General features: G+C 53.2%; 1 protein-coding gene across 1 annotated transcript; it reads left to right on the top strand.

Moving 5' to 3' along the window:
* Positions 1–3,187: 3,187 nt before the first annotated feature.
* Positions 3,188–24,976, top strand: CDHR1 (cadherin related family member 1). Its single transcript, XM_004389896.1, has 17 exons — positions 3,188–3,349; positions 3,967–4,062; positions 5,001–5,146; positions 6,213–6,263; positions 7,378–7,467; positions 8,862–8,948; positions 10,158–10,274; positions 11,075–11,218; positions 12,776–12,854; positions 15,468–15,568; positions 18,004–18,207; positions 18,740–18,892; positions 21,002–21,166; positions 21,657–21,724; positions 22,403–22,631; positions 23,339–23,596; positions 24,437–24,976. The coding sequence occupies exons 1-17, from the start codon at positions 3,295–3,297 to the stop codon at positions 24,974–24,976; spliced, it is 2,583 nt and encodes an 860-aa protein (XP_004389953.1). The 5' UTR covers positions 3,188–3,294.
* The last annotated feature ends 298 nt before the right edge of the window (positions 24,977–25,274 follow it).

Raw genomic sequence — 25,274 nt, 5'->3', positions numbered from 1 at the left:
GTCCAGGGAACAAACGGCAGCCCTGGGGCTTCTGCAAAGTCCCTCCAATAAGGGGACGGCAGTTCCTCAGACAGATAGGGGAGAGATCCCATCCTTACGACAGGGGAATCTGAGGCAGCCACCCTAGCACCTCTCCTGACCACAGCAAGGAAGGTGAGGAGAGGCCACATTTCAGAGTAGATGGCTGTCCAGGGCTCCCCAGGAACACTGAACCCACAGCCAAGCCACCACCCCTAGAGCCCACTGCTGTGGGAGGGACAGCCAGCTTGCAGGCAGATGGGTACACCCTGGCCCAGAGCCTGCAGAAGAAAGTCTCCAGGACCTCAGGCAGGCTGGGGTAGGCAGAGCCAACATAGCCGTGAGCAGAGAGGGTACACTCGGCACACAGTCGGCACGTTCCAGTCCACTGGGATCCCCTGACCCTGTGCCACCATGTTCAGTACCAAATCTCGCCCCAGGCCAGGGTTCCCATATCACGAGCAGTCATTTTGTTAGTGCTTAGCAATTGGACAGAGCAGCTCAGAATGCCAAGGACAAAGGCGAAGGTCAGTCTGCCAGCCTGTCTCATCCTTCCCAACCCCAGACAGCTGGGGCAGAAGCAGGGGGCTGGAGACCTGCTACAGCTGTTGACCTGACCCTTCCCCCTCCTGGGTCAGAGCTGTCAGGAAGATGAGCCTGAAGAGCAGGACCCTGGTGCTCCACCCTGGCAGCACGGTGGTTAAGTCATCACCTGCTAACCGAAAAGTTGGCAGTTTAAACTCAACAGCCATGAGCCACTCTGCAGGAGAGACTTGCAGCCTTAGAAACCCTATGGGGCCAGTTCTACTGTCCTATAGGGTCACTATGAGTCGGAATCAACTTGATGATAATGGATTGGGTTTGGTTTTGGTGCTCCCCACATCCTCAGCACCAGAAGGAGCCCAGAGAGCACTTTGTCCAGTATCTCCTGAGGCAGGTGTGCAGGTATTCCCCAGGGTCACAGGTGCTGTGAGGACAGGGGCAGACTGGGTGACCAGCTTGTCCCAGTTGGCCCTGGATGTTCCTGGTTTTTGCACTGAAAGTGCTGTATTTCTGGAAACCCCCTAGTCCCGGGAAAACCAGGACGGTTGTTCACCCCAGCAGATCTGAACTCTGTACACTTTGTCGGTGGGGGGTGGGACGGGTGCCCTGTCTCTTTAAGAAAATGAATATAGAACTGCACACACAAAATCAGGACTGTGGAAGAAATCTGTGAGCGCGTAGGCTGTGGAGCTGAACTTCAGCAGCTTCCCGACTGTCTACGTCTGCCATGGAAACAGTTCCACTTTTGTCTGGAGCAATCTCAAGCTGGATGTGAACCCAGGCTCTGCCCCTCACTGGCTGTGTTAGCCTGGGCAAGTGACTGACCCTCTCTTGAGTTTTAACTCCTTTCTCTGCAGAGCAGTGGTAGTCACACCAAGAGAGGTTGTGCTGGTTAAATGAAACAATACAGATGAGAGTGTACACACACACACACACACACACACACACACACACACGGCTGGCACATGGCGACTGCTTCTCTGTCCCTCTCTGGTGACAGTCTGTTGACTGAGTGACCCAAGGAGAAAGAAGTCAAAGGCCCTGGAACCACTTGGCGAGGAAATGGGCAGACAGCTCCAGGAGGGCTGCTCCTCTTAGCACACTGAGAAGGAAACCCTTCCACGAGAAACCCAGCTCTGCTTCCAGCTCGCTGTGTGACATAGAGGCAGCTTCAGTCTCCTCTTCTCTGGAACTTGTTCCAGCTCTTGGTGAGGCAAAAACGCTGCTATGTCTTTCTAATTTAAAGTGCTTTCTCTCAGCCAAAGGGGCAATCCTGAAGGGATTCAGCAAGAAGGGTTTTGGTTGACTGGGACCCACTGATGCATCTTCTCCTTCCTCCTCTCAAAGCTCTGACCCCTGCTAACTGTAGGTCACAGAGGCCTGGCCCAGAGCAGGGGGAGGGGGTCACTGCTCCTGAGCAGGCCTCTGGGGAGGATGCCCAGACCTACCCTGGAAGCCCCTCCAGGAGCAGACAAGGGCCTCCTCTGTCTGTGGACACACTCTCCCTAGGGCATCAAGTGACCGCTTTGTGGCCCCTGAGAATGGCCCAGGCCAGGGAAGGAGACAGGCTGCTTTCCAACCAAATCCCAGTGTCAGAGCCAGCAGATGAGGGATCTGGCCCAGAGAACGTTACCGGCAACCAGGAAGGCCCCTGGGCTTACCCACTTCTCCTTGTCAGCTACCCAGGGCCCCCAAATGCCTATATGCCCTCCAGGAGTGAGGGCTCACCGCTCATGGGACAGTCCACATCTGTCTTGGACCTCTCTGTTAGCAAGTCCATCTCAAGACTGAAAAGTTTCCCTGGAACTTTTCACCTTCCCCTGGACGCCTCGGAGAGTGGATCTGCTCCCCTCCAAGGTCACCAGCCTGGGAACCTCCATCTCTTACCTGACTTTAATGTTCTGAGGTGTTCTCCTTAGTGGAGACACCTGTGGACCCCACTAGTGACCCCTCAGGGCTGGTCTGGCCTGGAACAGGAGAGCAGGAATGGACTGAGGTCCCCAGGAGCGGGTCCTGAAAACCCCTGACCACCTGCCCCCTCACCTCCTCTTCGATAGTATTACCCTCAAAGCCTGTAGGGACACAGTCCCTGGGACCTATATGGATTTCCAGGGCAATGGCCCACCCACTTTGGTCCCCTCCTTTCATTTCTCTTCCAGGCAGTCCCTCTAGTCTGAGGCTGGGCTGGTTCCCTGCTGCTGTTATACTCGGGGTGCTGGGGCCAACACAGGGATATTCATGGAAAAGGAAAACTCCTTTGGAGCTCCCCTCCAGCTAGGACTTGGGAACCCTGGGAAGCCGCAATTTTCTAGCGTCCTGCGCTCTGGGCAACCCAGGGAAGACACTCTGCCCCATCCACAAGTCTTACATGGGGATCAAGGGGCTTCTTGGCCCCTGCACTCCAGGCCGGGGCAAAGGGGACATGGTGGGAGAAGGGAGTACCCTCGTCACCTCTCACTGCCTCCCTCCCTCCTGCGCTGCTGGGAACCGGGCTTCTGCCTGGCGCTCACTAATTGGTCTCTTTAGGCGGCCGGCAGGAGCTCTTCAGCCACGCAAATCAGAGCCGTCTAATCCTCTTAGAGCCCTGGCACCACCCGGCTCTCTCGCCCCGCACCTCCTCCTGCCGTCGCCGCCACCTCCGCTGTCGTTTCTGCACTCTTCGCGGTCCGGGGCACACTCTGTGCTCCTGTGCCAGCTCAGCGGTGGCGAGAGACACTACCCGCCAGCGGAGACATGAGGAGCGTCCCGCGGGCCGCCGTTGTCCTGGGGCTGCTTCGCCTCTGCCTGGGTGAGTGGCCACCTGGCCCGGCGGGCGTGGGCCGGCGACGCGCGCCGCGCTCCCGGGCAGACGCGGGGACCATGCACTTGCAGAGTGGGAGTCGGCTCTGCCGGGTGGTCCGACGCCTGCCTAGCTGCCCCACAGGGAGTGGGCGCTCCTGGAGCCCTTATCCTGACCCTGGTGCCCTGGAGTCTGGGGCTCTTGCCCCGGACCCCTACTGACTCCCCAGGCGGGACAGGGGTGTGTGGAGGCTGCTGCAATGGCTGCGTGGGGCAGGGGAGGGGGGCCGCCTTCCCACTTGCTTGGGCACGCTTCGCGGTGTGGCCTTGGGAGGGGCACTGCCCGTTTCTGGGCACCGGTTCCCTGTCTGCCTGTTGAAGGGGGTGGGATTGGCCCCTGCCTGGCTTCTAGCGCCCAGATGGTGTGTGACACTGACAAGCCCGAACCCCGGCCATGACCGCAAGAGATGCAGTGGGTGGGGGGGACCTCTCCTTGGCGCCCCAGCCACCTCCCTGGGTGCCCTCGGGCCAGGGAGGTGGAGCACCCGCCTGTCCAGGAGTGGGCTGGTGAGAAGCTGGCCCTCGGGTGTCAGGGTGTCTGTTCTCCCGTCTGTGTTCTCTTCCAAGCCCAGGCCAACTTCGCCCCCTACTTCTTTGACAATGGGGTCGGCAGCACCCACGGAAACATGGCGCTGTTCAGCCTCCCAGAGGACACTCCTGTAGGTCAGTAGCTCTGGCGCCGGCGGCCCCCCCTTGAGTCTCCCCAAGGGGTGGCACGCATTCTCCTGCACGTAGAGACTGAACCCCTGACTCCTTCGAGCCTAAGGAGCGCCATGCCGAGCTTGCTCCCGCAGGGTGCCCTGTTTGCACTGTGCATTTCCCAGGGCAGTGGCAGGAAAGGAGGTCACTGCTGCCATGGCGACCTAAGCCGACCAAGTCCTGGAGGCCCTGTCACGGGCCTAGACAGAGGTCCAGCCTAGGTGGCAGGCAGCTGTGCACACGACTCTGCGCTGCCCCGTCAGCTGTGTGACCTGGAACAAATGCACTTACCTCCCTGAGCCGCCTATCTCTGGGCTCTAAAATGTCCCAGGGATATGGAACCTGCTGGGATATGCCGTGAGACAGAGACAGAAAGAGAGATTTGCATGCCCTGTCTCCATCCCGTTGGGTTGGGAGCCTAGAAGAAAGAATGTGGGAAGTGAAGAGGTGCCTGGTTCAGAAATCTCTGAAGAAGAAGGCATGGAGGCGCCAGGCTGCACCCTGCCCTCTGCCCAGTCTCTTCTTCTGTCTTAACGGCTGCTCCCTATTACACTGGCCCCCGTGCCCTGGGAGCCCCCAGTCTTGGCTCTTGGGACTGGAGTCATTCACGCCAAAGGGAACAACAGGCAGTGGAGTGAGGCCCTGGGACTGGACCTCTTCTGTAATCTGCATGATCGATTACAACCTGTGAAGTGGCTAGTGACAGCATCTCACTGGTGACAGCATCTCACCGACGGGTCTGAGGCGCAAAGATAAGAAGAGAAAGCAGCTGCAGGGCAGGGCTGCACATTTGGCAGGGAATTGAATATTCACTTTAGAAACAAATCTTTTGTTGTGGGCGCCTGTCCTTTTAGGAAAGCCAGGTCCCAGCTTCTAGGTCTCTCTCCTATGTCCCTTTCCAGGCTCTCATGTGTACACACTGAACGGGACAGACCCCGAGGGAGACCCCGTCTCCTACCACATCAGCTTTGACCCCAGCACTAGAAACATCTTTTCTGTTGACCCCAACTGTGGAAACATCACTCTGGTTGAAGAGCTGGACCGGGAGGTACGGGTTAGGGCAGGGAGAGGTGGAACCTGCCCCTGCCCTGCGCACAGAGACACCTCTGTGGCTGGACCATCCCCTGAGAGGCCCAAGCCCCTGCAGGAAACCCTCTGTGGAGCCCCTGGAGGGGACAGGGGAGGGCTGCCCAGGCAGATCCATCAGTGGGATCGCTAAGGGGCTTCCTCTCAGCGGAGGGGGCTTAAGTTTCCGAATGAATAGCGGGGCTCCTGTACCGAGCAGCTGCCAGCCCTGCCAATTTTTTAAGCATGTTCAATTAAAAAGAAATTCTGTTTGCACCTTGCCTTTCAGAAACATCATAAAGTGATTTTTTGACCTGTCCTGTAGTCCACAGCAAACTCAGGGCTGCAAGGAGGGGTTCAGAGCATGGGCCTGAATTTGGCAAAACCCCTCCCCTCTGACCTCTCTGAGTCTGTGGGTGACAGGGCCTGGGCTGTGTTTCAATTCCAAGGCCCCACATGAGGCGGGTGGGCCTAGCTGGCCACACACTGGACCTTGGCTGTGGAGCTGCAGCGGCTCTAGGATGCTGACAGAACCCACTAGCCCAGGCCAGAGTGGAGAAAGGCAAGGGAAATTCTTGGAGCCAGTTAGGGGGTTGCAACACCTGCCTCCTGGCACTCACAGGGACCTGGTGAACTCCAGCACCCCCCGCCCCCCCACTGAGGCCCCGCCGTGTCCTGGGAGCACTTGGGACACCACAGCTTCTGCAGAATCGTGGAATATGGAAAAGATGGTTGGTGTGTGGCACAGAGAGGAAAAGAAAGGAAATAATCTTCCTGGAACCCAGCACTTAGGGTTAGCTCTCTCCTCACTCCAGCAGGCGAGCATTTTCTATTGGAGCCTCAGCAACCCCTCTGGGTTTATGAGAACCCCACACAAAGCAGGGTTGGTGGCAGCTTTGGGCCATGCCTGGCACGCTGCCATCACCAGCCCACCCTGTTCTGGGGCTCCTGTGATGGGCACAGTTGGGCAGGGAGAGCTCCCTCCAGGCCTCGGGGGTCCCCACGGGGTATCAGGACCCTGGACACTCACTTGGTCTTTGTGCTTCCAGAGGGAGGACGAGATCGAAGCCATCATCGGCATCTCCGATGGCCTGAATCAGGTAAGTGCAGACCTGAGCCAGCCCCTGGCAGCAGGTGGCCCCCAGGCACAGCTCCTGCCCAAGACCTCCTGGGGTGCTCCCTGGCAAACCCATGCCAGGGCCCAGCACTGTCTGCCCCAGAGAGCCCACAGGAGGGAGCTGCAGGGAGGCCACAAGGAAAAGGAACGAAGGGAGAGGAAATGGGGAGACGACGAAGATCTGTCAGCTCTGCTCCTGATGGGTCTAACCCACCTTCCTCAGTCTTCTCAAACCTGTTCTCCCATCTACCTCTGACCTGGTTCTTGGCTCTGTGCAGTCACCCACTGCACCCCTGGGCACCCAAGCCCCTCCTCCTTCCTCACCTCCTCCCCCCAACCCTTACTTCCCCCAACCCTCCTCAAGACTTCCCTGGATAACTGCAACATGCCCCCCAGGGGCTCCCCTGCCTCCTGTCTGCTCCACCCCCATCCACCTCTACCTGCTCCCAGAGCCCAGGAGGTAGAGCAGACATCTGGCCACCCCTGGGCACAGAAAGCACTAACAGCTGGCCTCACTGCCCTCGGAGAAACCCAAGCTTCAGTCTGGCCTCCCGTGGGGCACCTGTCTGTCTGCCGCACTCACCCTTTGTCCCTCACCACCCTATGATCCAGCCATGAACTCACGGCACTTCCCACGTCTCCCTGGAACACCTTTCCATGTCGTTCCTCTTTACCTGGAAACTGCCACCGGGCTTCATTTTCACTTCCTCTGTGGAGCTTCACCGATCCCCACAGGCTTAGCCTCTGAACACAGCCTCCTCAACTAGGCACTCACACCTGGGCCACGGTGTCCACGGAGGCCCTGCCCGCAGAGCCTGGCGTAAGGCTATTGTTACCCCATCACCCTGGATGACACTGCCCTGCTATCTGCTTGTCTTCGCCCCTTCTCCCATCCACCACCACCACTGCAAAATGCACACCATTAATCTCTTCGTCTGCAGGACTGAACACAGTGCTTGGCATCAAGTAGTCTCTTAGTAATATTTGGTGCATGAATTAATAAAAGAAGGAAGAGAAGTAAGGAGGGCAGAGACATATATCTGGGAGCATTAGAGGGTCTCACTGCCCCAATCCTTGTCCCCTCTGCCCTTTCTCAGGTGGCAGAAAAAGTTGTGATCCTGGTGACTGATGCCAATGATGAGGCGCCCAGGTTCATCCAGGAGCCATATGTCGTTCTGGTTCCCGAGGTGAGTGAGACCGATGCATCCCACTAAGCCCACGGGCTGGCATAAGCACCCAGAGTGGAGTGGGCGTGTCTCCCCATCACTTGCCCCTCAGGAGAGGGCCTCCCCTCCGGGCCCCCTCCTCCCCACTCACCTGTCACCATCCCCCTTACACTGTCATTGCTGTTCCAAAGGAATGTCTGTTTACTATTCTCCATCATAGTACTAATATCTACGAGTTTATTGTAGAAAAGTGAGATATACAGAAAAATAGAAAAAAGTTTAAAAAGTCACTGTCAATCTCTCTAACTTAAGATAATATTGTTAAATTTTGGTGTCTCTCCTAGTCTTTTTTGTAATGATAGGATTTTGTTTTCCACTTGTTTTACATCATTGTAACTATACTAAACATATGCTTTTTTGTGCTCTGTATTTCACTTAATATGCAATATGAGCATTTTCCTCATCATTGTAGAGTTTGAATAACTATCATTTTAATAGCTTCCATCAAAGGAACATTGCAGCATTTACTGAGTTGTTCCCTTATGTATGAATATTTAGTTTGCTTTACATTTTTGCAAGGAGCCCTGGTTAAGGGCTCAGCTGCTAACCGAAAGGTCAGCAGTTTAAACCCACCAGTAGCTCCACAGGAGAACGATGTGGCAGTCTGCTTCTGTAAAGATTATAGCCTTGGAAACTCTATGGGGCAGTTCTACTCTGTCCTACAGGGTCGCTATGAGTCGGAATTGACTTGACGGCAACGGGTTTGGTTGTTGTCTTTTTTTTTTTTTACATTTTTGCTACCATGAACAATACCAAAATTCTGAGCATCATTTTTTTCTCTAATTAGCATTATTTCCTTAAGACACAGCCCAAGATTTGAAATTTCTGGGTCAAAAAGTATGAGTGCCCCTGAGGGATGACTGAATCACCTTTCCAGAGCGACCCCTGTTTGCTCTGTCCCCTGCATCCCTCGCCAACACTGGGGAGTCTCCAAGTCTTTAAATCTTTGCTAATTCAGCAGGATAAAGCTGTTTCTTTCTTGCTCTAACTTGTACGTAGGTAATTCCTGGTGATATGAGTATTCCCATGTTTATTGGCCATTTTCTCCTTTGTGAATTGTCTTTTGTATTTTAAACCCTCATCTATTTGCAGTCCTGGCATTTCCTCCCTCTCTCTTCTTGAGGCCACTCCTCCAGTAGCTCTCAGTCTCTTTTTATTTTCCCTCTTTCCCACATCCTCCCTGGCTCCTAGGTTGTGGCCCCTCCCCCCGTTGGAGGCTCCCGCTGTAGCACTGCCTTTCCCTTCTGTTTCACCCTTCCCCCTGCTGAACCCACCCCACCTCCCATGGTCCCCCAGCTGTCTGAGCCTCCTGCCATTGCCCTTGGCTGACCCCTGCTGTGGCTGTGACTCCTCAGGACACACCTGCTGGGAACAGCATCTTTAAGGTCCATGCAGTGGACAGGGACACAGGCTCTGGAGGGAGTGTCACTTACTTCCTGCAGGTAAGGTGGGACACACAGGATGTAACCAGAGGCCCCAGGCTAGAAGGGACACCAGGCAGCCCCTATCTCCATCGCCAAGGCCCTCAGGTCAGCTCCTCTGCTGTTCCCAAAGATTTTCAGAGATGCCACATGTGATCCCTAAAGGGTCTCAGAAACACAGGGGTAGGGTAAACAGATGAGGCAGAAGCCTTCTTACCCTGACTGGTCCATCTGGGCTGTCTGGCAGGTGGTCTGCTCCTTCCCTCTGTCCAGGTCTCTCAGATCCCTAGCCTCTTCCGCCAGAGAAGGCCAGGTGTACCCACCCAAGATGGACAAAACCTGCCTGGGCCTAGAACTGTGAGCAGGAAAAAGGGCATGGGGGGCAACTCCCAGAAGGAGCCAGAGCTCCAACCCACACCCCATCATAAGCCAGGGCCCCTTCCCTGTACCTCTGGCCCCTCCCTGGCTCCCCAGAACCAGCCTCACTCCCTCAGGGCGGCTGTTTCTGTAACATTCACTCTCTCTTCACATCTAATCTGAACTCACAACTTTCAACGTAGTAGCCCTCGGTGGCTACAGACACAAGCTTTGGAGAAGTCCCCTGAAGCCAGGAGTTCTGGCGAGATCCTGGCACTGGCTGCTCCTGTGACCTTTATTTAATTTCCTAAGACAGATTCCTCCTGTGCAAAAGGGGATAACAAAAGCACCTCCTCTTTGCATTGTTGTGAGGATTAAATATGCATAAAGCATCTATGAGGGCACCTGGCTGATCCCTCCACCCACCCACCTCCTGCAGGGTCTCCTCACCTGCTTTTGTCAGAGTCATCGTCATCTCCTGAACCTCCCCCTCGATGCCCCCTAGGACGTCCCACAGCCACTTCTAGGTGTGGGTGGAAGGTCCCTAGGATTCTCTCCTTCACCTGGCTCTCAGCCCCACCCCTCCAGGTTAGGGCCCTTTGCAGACATGCAGACGTTTTTCACCTGCTGGAGCTTCCAGGTGGAACCTGAGCCCAATTTGTTCTTCAGCTGAGAGAAAAGATGAGGCCCTGCTGGAAGGGAATGTTCCTGATTTTGAGGGCGGGTGGCAGGGGAAGCCCAGAGACCCATGAAAGGGGATCCAGGGAGTCAGAAAGCATGGGGACCCTGGTTCCTGGAAGGAGGGGCAGTGAGGTCCCCTCTTGGGTGAGCACAGTGGGGATCCACAGGCCCAACCTGCTCTCACCCTTGCAGAAACCACACTCCACCAAATTTGCTATGGAGCGCCACAGCGGCGTGCTGCGCCTGCGGGCGGGGACCACGCTGGACTACGAGAAGGTCCGGGCCCACTTTGTCACAGTGGTCGCCAAGGTAACAGAGGGGGTAGATGGGGGAGCAGTCTGTCTGCCTCAGCCTTTGTCAGGGGAAGCTGTCCTCAGGTTGGAACACAGGTTCCAGATTGGCTGGGGGTAGTTTGGGGAGCAGGGAGCATAGAGGGGTGGGGGAGCACCTGCTGGGGATCTCCGTGGGGTCTGCTGGCCCGGAGACCCTTGTCCCCTCACACCCCCATGACCTGCCTGGCCCTTGATGCCTCCATCTCCCTTACCAGACTGGCTCACCCCACCTCCTCCACTTTGTATGACCAGTCACCCCCCTGAGCCTCAGTTTCCTACCCTGTAAAGCAAGGGTGACACTGCCCAGCTCTGCACTTCACTAAGTCCATGGTATTCTCAAAGTGCCTGGTGTGGAACTACAGCTTAGCGGCTGCTGGGGGGCTTGGCTGGCCTGCCACCTCCATCATAGCCTCTCAGGGTGCAGGGCCCAGTCAGATCCTGGGGGGCTACGCCGCATCCAGCTGGGGTCAAGCACACAGTAGGTCCCAGGGAGGTGTCTGAGGCTTGGGTCCCAGCTGAGATGTGGGAATGTGGCTCTGACCCTCCTCTTCTGCCACTGGTGCTGCCATGAATTCCTTGGAGAAAACCTGTTTCCAAAGGCACCGATCAAAGACCGCTACACACCAGCTCCTTTAGGGTCCCCAGCCCCCCACCCCTCCCGGAGGTGAGAATTATCTCCACTTTACACCGAGGCAGGCAGAAACGCATTCAGTGGCTGGAGCTAGACTCGAACTCCATGTCCCACTCCAGAGCCCATTCCCTCTTACCCTGTCCCAGGACGGCGGAGGGAGGCTCCGGGGGGCTGACGTCATGTTCTCAGCCTCCACCACCATCACAGTCAGCGTGGAGGATGTCCAGGACATGGCCCCTGTCTTCGTGGGCACACCCTACTACGGCTACGTGTATGAGGACACCCTTCCGGTGGGTGGCTGCACCTCTCAGCCTAGCGTCCCCCCAGATGCCTCCTGCCTCGTCCTCATACTTTCCGAGGTCCTTGGGGGCCCTGCTTACTCGCGGCAGCTAGTCAGGTCCTGGATATAGAGGAGGGCACACTCGCGTCTGCAGCAGGTGTTAGTGTCGGGCAGGACTGGGCCAGGCATGTCTCCATCGTTCAGACCTGCCACAGCCTAGCAGCCAGTGCAGACCCCAGAGGGCTGAGTGAGAGGAGAGAGACCAGCAGGCAGCTGAGAGGCTCTGTTTTGGTTGGCAGCTCTTTCTTGCACCCCACGTCAGCTACAGGCTGTAGTCTCACGAGGATGAGATTGTCTGAACCACCGAGACACCCACCCCCAGCACTTCAAGTCCTGCTGCAAGGCTGGCCTCAACTCCCCTCCCCCTTCAGTGCAAATTTCAGGGCGCACTCCTGTCTTCAGGCCCCTCAGTGGCTCCCCAGAACTCACAGAACCCCACTCCTCAGCCTGGTGTCCAAAGCCCAGCCCCCTCTACCTGTGGAGCCCCCACGGTCCTCCAGGCATCCCACCCGCCTCACCACACTGCCCGTCCCCTGCCTGGAAGGTGTTGTGCTGCCTGGCCTTCTGAATCCAGGTCAGGCTTCTCTTGCCCTGGTGTCTTTGAGGTGGGAGCTCCGCCCTCTGATTTCAGGTGCCCTAAGCACACACGCCCCTCCATGAGCATATCCACCTCCGGGTACAACCCCCTGCCCTCCCCCACAACTAGACTGAAGGTTCCCAAGTGCAGAGACAGGAGGGAGCCACCCTCCGTGCCCAGGCCATGCCCCACCTCACAGGGCCCTGCTGCAGCTCTCTCTGTGGGCCTGAGTTACATTCTTCCCCTTCCCTTTTCCGATTTCTCCTGACTTTATACAACAACGAAAAACATTTCGAGGCCGCCTCCCATTGCTGGCACGTGTTGAGACACACTCTTCTCAGAAGCTGGCAGCCTGGGACAGCACAGAGCAGGGAGAGAAATGCTGGGCCACCAGGGTGGGGGCTGCAGGCAGGGTAGGGGGCCTAGACAGTCCTGCTGGGAGCCAAGAGCAGAAAGAGAATCAGGGGAAAGTCTTCCTGGGAGAGGAGCAGCACTTGGACCATGGCAAGAAGTAGCCATGTGTTGTGGCACCCCTGCCCCAAATCTTTGAACAGCACCCTGGGCCCCATAGGATAAAATCCGAATTCTGCATTTGAGGCCCTCTGTGGTGACTCGCTCTGACCTGCCTCTCCACTCCCTCTTCCCGGACCTCTGGGGTGGGATGAAAACCAAAGGTGGGTGAGGGGTGCCAAGGAGGCTGGAGGGTGGAGGGCTGAGTGTGGCATGTGGGGAGAGGGTAGGGGCATCCCTGAGCAGCCCATTCGCCCAACCCATGTGGGGTGAGGAAGCCACAAGAGCCCAGCAAGCTCCCTCCAGCTGAGTGGGTGGGACATGCTCCTACGGCCACACTCTGTCCAGTGATGGGCAGTCTCTGGGGAGGGGAGCACCCAGCATTGCCCACCAGCCTCAGCAGCTGCTCCTGTTCCCCAGGGTTCAGAGGTGCTGACTGTGGTGGCCATGGATGGAGATCGGGGCAAACCCAACCACATTCTCTACGGCCTCGTGAACGGTGGGTCAGGCCGCTTGCGCTGCTGCTCTGACTCTGGGCAACCAGAGAGAGGTCCCAGTTCCCTGTCTGTAAGAATCTGGACGGCCCCTGTAAGGAGAGGAGGGGCTAGGCCTTTCCAGCAGGCTGTGAGTCTTCTAGGGTGTGTGGTCCCCCCGCCTTGTCATTGCGTCCCACAATAGGGAGGGCTACAGGGGGCCCAGAGTGAGCCAGGGGGAGCTGGTTCACAGACCCCTTCGCCCTGGGCATGACTTCACTGATGAGAATGGGCAGTGACATTCCTTGAACGCTATCTAAATTGCTATGATTTTTCTCTTTCTTTGTAATCTTTTGGCCTAGAGCAGATAGCTGAATTAAATGAATTAAATGCAGTGTTGATGTGGCATCTCCCTAGTACAAGTCCTATGTATGGATGAGAAAACTGAGGCTCAGAGAAGCAAAATGGGCATCCCAAGTTCCCACCACTGGATCTGAACCTAAGTCTGCTTGCTCCAGAGTCCATGTTCTTTCCATAACTGGGCAATAACTGAGTGGACTGAGCCATGTACCTCGGGTAGCTGTTCCCTACAGCACCAGGCCATCACACCTGGTGCCCGATCCCAGACATGCACACGTCTGCATGCTTCACCCAGAACCACCACCTACCGGACCCTGTCCCCAGGACATGCCTGGACATACTTGCTCTCCAGCAACTCACACTGGAACAAACCCACCATCACACAAGCTCCTTTCCCTGGGCACTCGGACCCTAAATGCCTACCCTCCCCACCATCACTGCAAAACTGTACATAAGTACAAATAACCCACCTTACCCCATCCCATCTCCCCTTCCTTTCTTCTCTCCTCCTGTCCTTGTCTCGACCTTCTCATCTCTCTCTCTCTCCTCACTCCTCTCTAGTCTCTTTCCACTCCCTCTCTCCTCTCTTCCCTCCCTCCCTCCCCTTCCTTCTCTCCCTCCCTCTGTGTCTTTCTTCCTCCCTCTCTTTCACACACACACACACACACACACACACACACACACACACACACGTGTGTGCATGCATGCAGCACCATGCATAAGAGAAGGGAAGCAGTATGGAACTAGACAGAAGCGAGTTCAAGACTCAGCTCTGCACTTACTGTATAATCTTAGCTACTTAACCTCTCTGAGACTCGATTTCCTCACTGGCAAAGCACAGACAATAGTACAGACAGTCCCTAGGTTACGAAAAGATCTGTTTCTAACTGTGTCTTTAAGTCAAATTTGTAGGTAAGTCAGAACAAGTGCATATGGTTCTTATTTAACTGTACTTCAGAGCAAGAAAAGGCTGGAAGGCTTTTCAATGATTTAAAAGCTGGCAAGTACAGCAAATGAAGGTGACTATGATGAAGAATTTGTTGCTAGTAGGGGTTGGTTCAATTGTTTCAAACTGAGGGCAAATTTACATAACATTAAAGGGCAAGTATCGTGAAGAATGGAAATTCCGAACACTTAATTGTGCTCATGTGGAGCCAGTACATAGGCAGTTGTTTGAACAGAACAATGGGATACTGCATGGTTTAAAATCAGGAAAAGTGTGCATCAGGGTTGTATTCTTTCAACATAATTTTTCAATCTGTATACTGAGCAAATAATCCAAGAAGCTGGACTATATGAAGAAGAATGTGTCATCAGGATTGGAGGAAGACTCATTAATTTGCGATATGCAGATGACATAACCTTGCTTGCTGAAAGTGAAGAGGACTTGAAGCACTTACTGAAGAAGATCAAAGACTCCAGCCTTCAGTATGGATTACACCTCAACATAAAGACAACAAAAATCCTCACAACTGGACCAATAAGCAACATCATGATAAACGGAGAAAATATTGAAATTGTCAAGGATTTCATTTTACTTGGATCTACAATCAACACCCATGGAAGCAGCAATCAAAGGACTATTGCACTGGGCAGATCTGCTGCAAAAGATTTCTTTAAAGCGTTAAAAAGCAAATGAGTACTAAGGTGCACCTGACACAAGCCATGGTATTTTCAATCGCCTCATGCATGTGAAAGCTGGACAATGAATAAGAAAGACTGAAGAAGAATTTATGCATTTGAATTGTGGCATTGGTGAAGAATATTGAATATACCATGGACTGCCAGAAGAAGAAACAAATCTGTCTTGGAAGAAGTACAGCCAGAATGCTCCTTAGAAGCGAGGATGGTGAGACTTCATCACACGTAATTTGGACATGTTATCAGGAGGGACCAGTCCCTGGAGAAGGACATCATGCTTGGTAAGGTAGAGGGTCAGTGAAAAAGAGGAAGACCCTCAACTAGATGGACTGATATAGTGGCTGCAACAAGGGGCTCAAACATAGCAGTGATTGTAAGGATGGCGTGGGACCGGGCAGTGTTTTGTTCTGTTGTACATAGCGTCTCTATGAGTCAGAACCCACTCAATGGCACCTAACAACAACAATAACACGGGTTGTCTGTCATTCAGATGTTCATAATCCAGGGGCTTACTCTATAGAGGAAACTTTGAGAAGATAGTAATGCATGAAGAGCAGGTGGCCCCCAGCCCGGCACAGCTCCCCTCTGCCCGCTGTGGCCTGTGCAGAACTGCAGGGGGCATCTCTGGTCTGTGACAGGGAGCGATGGAGCCTTTGAAATTAATGAGACGTCTGGAGCCATCTTGGTCGCGCAGAGCCCTGCCCAGCTCCGGAAAGAGGTGTATGAACTGCATGTACAGGTACCCTCCCTCCGGCATGCCCTTCCCTGCCACCCCCACCCCCTCACTGGCTGTTCCTTTGAGTGGTGCTGGCTTCCCCTTCCTAGAGTGAGAGTACCCCACAGAAAATGCTCCTGCCACCCTCCTCCTGACAGTTTCACTTCCAACTCTCATCTCCACCAGTGCTATCGGAGCATCTACTCCACTCCAGGGAGCCCCACCTGGCCCTGGAGGGCTGCCTTGGCCCTGGAGCTCACAGTCTGGGGAGGGGCTAGCCATTGTCCCAGAAGCACCTATATCAGGTGCCTGTGTGGAGGCTGCACAGATGCACACCAAGCCCCTGGAGTGGGGAGACAAGATTCCACAACCAGAGAGTTGTGAAAAGGCAGAAGGGGTGGGAGTGAAGCAGTGCCTTGAGCGTAGGCAGGACCACACAGGTGGAGCTGGTGAAAAGGGAGGTGGGTGGGGTGGAGACCTTCCCAACTATGAAAGCCAGGAGAGTCCATCTCAATGAGAGCACAGGATGGATCTGGGGACATCAAGGGTGAGTGGGACCGGAAAGAAGAGTCCATGGTCACATGTAGAAGGAGGAAAGGTTGGCTCCGAGACTGGAGCCTAATGAGCTCAGGCCCTGAATGAGCACTCTGGGCTGTTCCTGTAGCAGGGCTGGCTTCGTGCGCATGCAGCCTCCACACAGGAGGGTCCTGCACTGGGCTTACTGCTCTGCTGTCGCCATCCTGGCATTCCTAATTTTTGAACAAGGGGCCCCTCATTTTCATCATGCACTGAATCTCACAAATTATGTATTTATTTCCCAAGAGCAATAAAGAACCATTGAAAGGTTTTGAGCAGGATTAGAATCACATGATGCACAGCTCATTCTGGCTGCCAACCAGGCCAGTTGGGTTTCCAGATTTGATGAGTTTGATACATAATGATTTCCAGGGCCCACTCTGGAAAATAGTGATTTCGTGTATCTGGGATAAGCCCAGGACTGTGCATATTACAAACTCCCAGCCTGGCCGTGGAGATCTGACCAGACCAGGTGCATCTGAGATCCTGGCACCAGTCCCAACCTGGCATTGGAGAACCAGTGATCCAGACTAGGCTGTGGAGGGAACTGGCTGGAGGCTGGGAGGCAGTGCGTTTGATCAAGAGGATAGATCAAGAGGGACTGCGAGGGTGAAGGAAGGTGGAATGGCAGAAATGGACAAATTGAAAAATATTAAGGAGGCATACTTCAGAGAACATGCAATTCGCTGCCGCTGAGAAGTAGGAGTGGGTGGAGGAAGCCTGGGTGGTTCCTGCTGTTGGGAACGCGGGAGAGAAGACAAGTTAAGCGGAAGGGCATGGTGAGTGTGGATGCCTTGGCCCTTGGGGCATGCAAGGCGAATGTTCAAACTTGGGTATATAAGTTTGGAACTTGGGGGAGATACTTGGGTCAACATACAGATAGTTGTGAAAGCCACAGGAGAGGTGAGGTCAACCAGAGGATGGCTGCAGGGAGAGAGGAGTGGTTGGCCCAGCACATAGCTGTGGGAGGAGGAACAGGTGAAGGAGGTCAGAGATCAAGAAGAACCTGCAGAGAGTAGAGCCACACTGGTCAAGGGAATAGAGCCCTTGAGAAGGCGAAAGAGGACAGCCATGGAGGGGCAGTGTGGAAGCAAGCCAATGTGGCATGTCCTCCATTGAGTTGGAGGTGTGGGTGAGAACCAAGTGGGCCATAAGATGTGGAAATGGCTGTCACAGGCTTCTGAGAAGGGAGAGTGGTGTGGGGTAGTGGGGTCCTGGGAGGGTCTTTTTAGGGTAGGTAAGACCAGAGCATGCTTGTAGAACAAGGGAAAGGAGGTCCTTCAAGAGGGTTTATGATCTTTGCCACATGGTTCCCATGGAGGAGATGCATATGGACTCTTGGCCCTGGCTGCACAAAGTTAGCAGCTTAAAATAACACATATTTATTATCTCCCATTTTCTGTGGGTCAGGAGTCTAGGCCCAGCTTATCTGTTTCAGGGTCTGCAATAACTGCAATCAAATTGTCAGCCAGGCCTTGGGTCTCATCTGAAGGCTCGACTGGGGAAGGATTCTCTTCCAGACTCACATGGTTGTTGGCAAGACTCAGTTCTTTACGGGTTGTTGGAATAAGAGCCTCAGTTCCTAGCAGTTGGCTAGAGGTCACACTCAGTTCCTTGCCACCTGGGCTCTCCAATGTAATTGCTTGCTTCATCAGTACCAGCAAGGGAGAGATTCTGCTAGCAAGATGGAAGCTTCAGTCTCTTATAACCTAATCATAAGGTGATATCTTACCCCTTTCACCATACTGGTTAGAAACAAGTTGTTAGGCCTGCCCACACTTAAAGAGAGGGGACTACACAAGGGCACTAAAACTACGAGTGGGGACCATTGGGGCATCTTAGAGTCTACCTGCCATACAGCCATAGCCCCTGTTCCCCCCCAGGTGACTGAGGTCAGCTCTGACGGGCACCCAGCTGCCCACGCCATGGTCCCAGTCACCATCAGGGTCGTGGACCTCAACAATCACCCCCCAACATTCTATGGAGAGAATGGACCCCAGGACAGGTTTGAGCTGTCCATGTACGAGCACCCACCCCAGGGCGAGATCCTGCGGGGCCTCAAGATCACCGTCAACGACTCAGACCAGGTGTGTGGCCCTGTCCTCTGCCCTGCCTGCCCACACATGTCTCAGGGCCCAAAGCTACCTGCCTCTGTGTCAGCCTTCATTTGTGTCACAGGGGCCAGGCAAGTAACAACAATGAAGGAAGTCAGAGGGTATAGCCAAGAGGGAGAGGTGGGAGAGCAGCTCATCAAAGACTCTTTGCTTAGCTTAAAGGTATTCACAACCAATTAGAAACGAAAACCCAATCAAACAAGAAGAGCTCTGCATCTGGCCCACAGAGCAAGAGTTTGTGTCTCGTCACTTCTCAGCCAGGCATGGGGCCCGGTATTGTGCGTTTGTTATTTCACTTCATTTTTATAACTGGCTAGGAGGTTGATAGCCTTGATACACCCTTGTAACTGGCTAGGACCCTTGATCCTCTCACCTATAGAAAGAGGTAATGACACACCTCCCAGGTTAAGCTTATATGAAGGCTCCTTGCTTAGCACAAATGTGTAATAAAAGTTTATATTCCCATTTATCTTTCCCGTTTCTCTCTCCAAACTCTATTGCCCAGGGAGCCAATGCCAAATTTAACTTGCGGCTGGTGGGACCTGGAGGCATCTTCCGAGTGGTCCCCAAGACAGTCCTGAATGAAGCCCAAGTCACGATCATTGTGGAGAACTCGGCTGCCATTGACTTTGAAACGTCCAAAGTGTTAACCTTCAAGGTAGGGGGAGCTGTGCTGCCCTAGGGGGGCCCAGGAGCTCAGACCAGTGGCTAGATTCATCCCCTCTCACTCCTGGCCCCCTGGTCCTACTCCTGTGCCCAATGTAAGGAGCAGGAGGGGGAGGGGAGAGAAAGAAGGGGTAGACAGAGCCTCACTGAACTCCTCAGCTTCTAAACAGCCACTACCCCTAGGAATGCAAGGGGGTTCAAAGGAAAACTATCTGCTTATCAAGATGGATGTTTTCTCATACGTCTTTTGACATCTATCATGTATTCTGATGAAAACATCGGCAGAATAGGAGAAAATATTTCTTTGATATTATTTGTCATTATTTAAAATTACAAATATATGTAAATAATGTGTATTATTTTTAATGTACAAGTAATGTAATACCAAAAAAAAAAAACCAAACCCATTGCCATCAAGTCAATTCCAATTCGTAGTGACCCTATAGAACAGAGTAGAACTGCCCCATAGGGTTTCCAAGGGAGAAGGGAGTCCTGGTAGTGCAGTGGTTAAACATTAGGCTGCTAACCAAAAGGTTGGCAGTTCGAATTCACCAGCTGCTCCTTGGAAACCCTATGGGGGTAGTTCTACTCTGTCCTGTAGGGTTGCTATGAGTTGGAATCGACGCGATGGCAACGGGTTTGGGTTTTTTTTTTTTTGGAATCTTTACAGAAGCAGACTGCTACATCTTTCTCCTGAGGAGCCACTGATGGGTTCAAACTGCCGACTTTTCAGTTAGCAGCCGAGTGCTTAACCACTGCACCACCAGGGCTCCTAATGTACTAATAGTAAACATAAAAAACCAAACCAAACTCATAGCCATTGAGTTGATTCTGACTCATAGCGACGCTATAGGATAGAGTAGAACTGCCCCATAGGGTTTCAAAGGAGCGCTGGTGGATATGAACTGCTGACCTTTTGGTTAGAGCCGTAGCTCTTAGCCACTGCACCACCAGGACTCCAGCAAACATAAATACTTGATTAATATTATTTAAATTGTTATAATTCGTTATAATTGTATATACATGCACACTTATAGCCAGCATCATGCTTAAAAGTGAAATACTAAAAGCATTCTGAGTTGGGAACAACACATGGATGCCTGCTATCCCCACTGCTGTTTAACAGGACTCCTGGAAACGTACCCAGTGAAGTTAGATAAAGGAAGGAAATAAGAGGTGCAAACACTAGAAAGGAGGAGACAAAAACATCATTATTTGTAGGTGATGTGATTGTTTGCTTAGAAAACCGAAGGGAAACGATTGAAAAACTGTTAGAGACATAGCAAAACTGCTAACACGACTTATTAGAAAGCTAATACACAAAATCCAATAGGTTTCCTACATACAGAAAAACAGCAATGAAAAAATATAATGGATAAAAAGATTCTCTCTTACAATTACAACTAAAAGATAAAATCATGATAAATTACCATGACAAGAAATATGCATTATCTAAAGACAAGGAATGCAAAATTTCACAAAGCAGTATAAAGAAGGCCAAAAAATAAAATACAATAAAAGCATAACTTGTTAAAAAAAAAAAACTCAGTTTCCTTAAATTAACAAAGAATTCAATGGCACCCCAATTAAATCTTACCCAGAATTTTTTGGGGGAGGTTAGAACGGGGCTTGAAAAAATTAATACTGCTTTTTGTCTGGAGAAATAGACTTACAAAAATAGACAGGGAACTTCTGGGGGGAAAAAAAGACTATGAGGCAGGAACTTGCTCTAACAGATGTTAAGTTATATTATGAAGCAAAGCAGTTTTAAAATTGGGACTAGGAAAGACAAAAGAAATGGACTCAAATACAAATGGAAATTTAGTGCGTAAAAAATATGGCATTGTATGTCACTGGGGAAAGTGAGATGTTAGTCAATGCCTGGAGAAGGGGAAGCTGTGTTAGGGAAAAGCTAGCACTGAGTTCCGAAATGACAGGAGGTCATACCTTAGATGATACCCTTGCCCATGGTGGCTATTCTGCAGCCGAGAATGGGCAACAAGGCAGTAGGTGTCAGGCCAGCTCTGTGGACACGGGATGGGGAGGCTCACCGCAGGACAATGGCCTCACAGACACCTCCCTGCTTTCCTTCCTTCCCCAGCTCCTGGCCATCGAGGTAAACACCCCAGAGAAGTTCAGCTCCACAGCGGATGTGGTGATCCAGCTCCTGGATACCAACGACAATGCCCCCAAGTTCACCTCCCACTTCTACGTTGCCAGGATCCCCGAGAATGCCCCAGGGAGCTCTAACGTGGTGGCTGTTACAGTGGGTTGAAGACTGTCTTAGGGACTGGGGAGAGGGTTGGGTGCCCACTGAAGGGGTAGAATAGATCAAGTGTGGCCTTGCAAAGTCAGACAAACTTTGGTTCAAGTTGCAAAGCCCATACTCATTAGCTGCGTCCTTGGACAAGCTACTTAGCCTCTCTAAGCCTCAGCTTCTTAATCTGTAGAATGGGGATTCTGTGACGGGACTGTAACAAGGATGCCGAGCACAGGGCATGGGCCCTATACCTTGTTTCTCCCCATTTATAAAGGAGGAATAAATGCCTTTTCATATCTAAATCTTTTGATTCCTCCAACACTTGAGAACTCCTTGGAGGAGCATGAGGGTTCTAGGGCAGGCCTCCAGATCAGCTTCCCCGCCTGCTGGGCACCCCAATTTCCCCTTGTTTTTCAGAGGAAAGCAGCCCTCACACATAGGCTGCCGCTGTGCCCAGATAAAGAGACAGGTGCCACTGGGGCTCTCTCTCTTTCAGGCTGTAGATCCAGACACAGGCCCCTGGGGCGAAGTCAAATACTCCATCTATGGGACCGGGGCCAACTTGTAAGTAGAGCCAGAAGCCAGAACAGAGCCCCAGGCTAGGGATTTGGGAGGCTGGGAGTAGAGGGATCTGGGTCAAATGCAGGAGGAAGCTGGCAGGGCCAAAGCCTGGGTTGGGAAGGCGAGCATGAGGGCAAGGAGTGGAGGGGAGTAGTGGGGTGTCTGGGCAGAACTGTGGATGCACTTGGGGGTGTCTGCAAGTGGGAGACAAGAGGGGTTATCATCACGGCTGGACTAGGGCCCAGGGCTCAGAAGCAAGCAATGCTGGGCTGGAAGGGGGCAGGCTATGGGAGGGGTGGCAGGGCTCAATTTGGGCTATTAAACTAAATACTGAAGGGTGGGTGAGTAGATGGGTGATCTGCTTCCCTCAGTCAGTCTGAAGGAATAGGGAGAGGAGCAGGTGGAACCTTGGAGAAGCTGCATGATGCCTATTGCTGCTTCCCAGAGGCAGCTCATTAATGCAGGCATGTGTGTGTTTGTGTGTGTGTGTGTGTGTGTGGAGGGGGGAGGGTGCATTTGTGTGCATGTGTGTGAGCATGTGTGTATGTGATGGATATGTGTGTGTATATACGAGCATGTGAGTATATGTGTGCACACGTCATGGATGCACACGTGCATGTGTATGAGTGTGTGTGCACACACACACATGCCTGCAGGCTCTGTGCACTCTGTGCCTGGCAGGTTCCTGATCCACCCCTCCACTGGGATCATCTACACCCAGCCCTGGGCCAGCCTGGATGCTGAGGCCACTGCCAGGTACAACTTCTACGTGAAGGCAGAAGACCTGGAGGGCAGGTACAGCCTGGCCGAGGTGTTCATCACTCTACTGGATGTCAATGACCACTACCCCCAGTTTGCAGAGAATATCCAGGAGAAGACCATGGTGCTAGGGACCCCACTGAAAATTGAGGTGGGCTTCAAAGGCAGCTAGCTCTCTTTGGTCAGGAGGGCTTTCTCCCCTAAAAGCCCTCTTTCAGTGGCTGCAAGAGGAATTGTGGCATAAAAATTAAACACATGTATTTATGTACATTTGTATAAATATCGATACACATTGATATAAATATTCATGTATTTATATACATATATATGATTTCTACCATGTGCAAGTTACTTTATGTATTGCACTCTCTATCCAACCCAGAAATAACCTCTGGGACAGAAGACATTATTGCCACTTTACAAATGAGAACACTGAGGACAGACGATTTCCACGTTCAGTTGCCTTCATCCCGTAGCTGCCGGCCTGCCTCCAAAGCCAGCGCTTTGCCCCCTTTATCCCCTCAGTGGAAAAATCAAACTCTGAAACCTGACAGACTGGGCTTTGTATCCCAGCTCCCCCTCCTTCTACCTACGTATCTTTGGACAAGTCACTTACATCCCCGTGCTTTTGTTTTTGCAACTACAGTGTGGACTGAACAACACCTACTTCCCAGACATGTTCTGAGGATAGACTAGGGTAACTGCATGTGTCTAGGGCCTTGACTCTGAGGAGGGCAGACAATCCATTCCCTCCCATTTCCCATCCACTTAGCCAGCCCCATGGGAGGTGCTGCCTTAGCCAACTTACACAAGACGGAGTCCTCAAAACCCAGCCCATCTACCCCTCCCTACCCGCAGGCCACAGACCAGGACGCAGAGGAGCCCAACAACTTGGTGGACTATTCCATCACCCACGCGGAGCCAGCCAACGTATTCGACATCGACGTGCACACAGGCGAGATCCGGCTGAAGAAGTTCATCCGCTCCCTGGACGCACTGCACAACGTAACTCCCGGTGGGGACGGCTTGTGGTCCGTTGAGGTGCAGGCCAAGGACCGCGGCTCCCCCTCCTTCAGTACCACAGCCTTGCTCAGGATTGACATCACAGACGCCGAGGTGGGTGGAGAGCCCAGACCAGGGCAGGGGCAGGAGGGCCAGAGAGTATAGGTCATCTGTAGCCTTCCTTCAGAAGGCCGTCAGTGCTAGCAAAGACTGCCTGTTAAACATGCAGGCTTTGAAATCAGAGGACCTGGGTTGGAATCTAGTTTTCTTGACTGTGTGACTCTGGGCTTTGCTAAACCTCCATCTCCTTTCCCATAAAATGGGAATTATGCAGCCTCCTTCACACGGATGTTGAAAGAAAAAGGTAAAATCATTATGTGTAGTTCTCAGCTCAATACCCAGCAGAAAGCCAGCACTTAAGGGGTTCCTGATACAAACGGGAGGACAAGTTCCTTGGGTGGTACAGTTAATATGCTTGGCTGTTAACCAAAAGGTTTGCCGTTCGAGTCCACCCAGAGGCATCTCAGAAGAAAGGCCTAGTGATCTACTTGTGAAAAGTAGTCATTGAAAACCTACGGAGCACAGTTCTGCTCTGACACGCGTGGGGTTGCCCTGAGTCAACACAGCTGGTGAAGCAGTAGCTTAGTCTTGCAAGAGCAGGCGATCTCAGTCTGAACGTGGTTGTGGGCATCACGTCCATCTGTGTGTCCTCTCCTGGACAGCTGTACACACTGTGTTCTCTGTTTGCATTTTCCTGGAGTGGTGTGTGCATCATGCTCTCCAGGTGTGCACTGTTGGCTGCTGAGGAGTCCATAGTGCTCCTCAGATTCTCAAAGGGACACCTGGCCCCAGAAAGTTAGGGACTATCAGGCTTAGGGAGGCTCACAGCCTGGACTCTGTCCTCGGACACCACGCGGGAACCACTGAATGCAGGGGGGTGGTTCTCTCTTCCAGATGCTGTCTCGGGGTCCCATGGCCGCCTTCCTAATGCAGACCAGAGACAACCCCATGAAGGCCGTGGGCGTGCTGGCTGGCATCATGGCCATTGTCGTGGCCATAACTGTGCTCATCTCCACTGCCACCTTTTGGCGCAACAAAAAGTCCAACAAAGTCCTGCCTGTGCGGCGCGTGCTCCGCCAGCGGCCCAGCCCTGCGTCCCGCACTGTCCACCTTGAGTGGCTCAAGTTCAGGAGGGCAAAGGCTGCAGCCAAGTTTGCCCTCAGAGAGGATGCTTCCAATGAGAACTGCAACAACAACAGGCTGGGGAGCTCACTGCCCCCCAGAGCCCCAGCTCCCCCACCTCCACCCAGAGTGCTGCCCACCATGGGCGCTGCCCACTGGACGGTGCCTACAGTCTCAGGCTCACTGGCCTCCCGGCAGCCCCAGTGGTCACCGAAGCCAAAGGCATTGGGAAGCCCCATCAAGTCAGCTCTGGTTTCAGAGCTCAAGCAAAAGTTTGAGAAGAAGACTGTAGACAACAAGGCTTACTTCTAGAGTGTATCCTGGGCCCCCCTGCCCCCACGTGACTGTCCTGCCGCTTGGACCATGCTCCCCACCCTCTGCTCCTTAGGGTCACCCTTGTTCTGTACAGTGGTGAAATCCCACATACAGAACCCCAGCATCTCTTTTCTCTGGCTGTGGGGTGCAGTTGTCCAATACTTCCCCATTACTCAGATCCTTGGCACTGCCACCATGCCCCTCTCTGCAGAGGCTAGAAACCAACAAGGAGCCAGCCGTGTGTGTCTGCCACTCACCCCTGTCCTCCCAGATTCGCAGGTCCGACTGGGTCTCA

Source organism: Trichechus manatus, unplaced genomic scaffold (assembly GCF_000243295.1).
Source record: "Trichechus manatus latirostris isolate Lorelei unplaced genomic scaffold, TriManLat1.0 scaffold00265, whole genome shotgun sequence".
Lineage (NCBI taxonomy): Eukaryota > Metazoa > Chordata > Mammalia > Sirenia > Trichechidae > Trichechus > Trichechus manatus.
Note: the sequence above shows the minus strand (reverse complement) of the source record. Positions and strands in the feature narration are given on the sequence as shown.

Excerpts from the sequence above, each read along its gene's own strand:
- CDHR1 (XM_004389896.1), top strand. The coding sequence starts at position 3,295 with ATGAGGAGCGTCCCGCGGGCCGCCGTTGTCCTGGGGCTGCTTCGCCTC. Across the intron at positions 15,569-18,003 it reads TGTATGAACTGCATGTACAG|GTGACTGAGGTCAGCTCTGA; the intron begins GTACCCTCCCTC and ends GTTCCCCCCCAG. Across the intron at positions 18,893-21,001 it reads CCAAAGTGTTAACCTTCAAG|CTCCTGGCCATCGAGGTAAA; the intron begins GTAGGGGGAGCT and ends TTCCTTCCCCAG.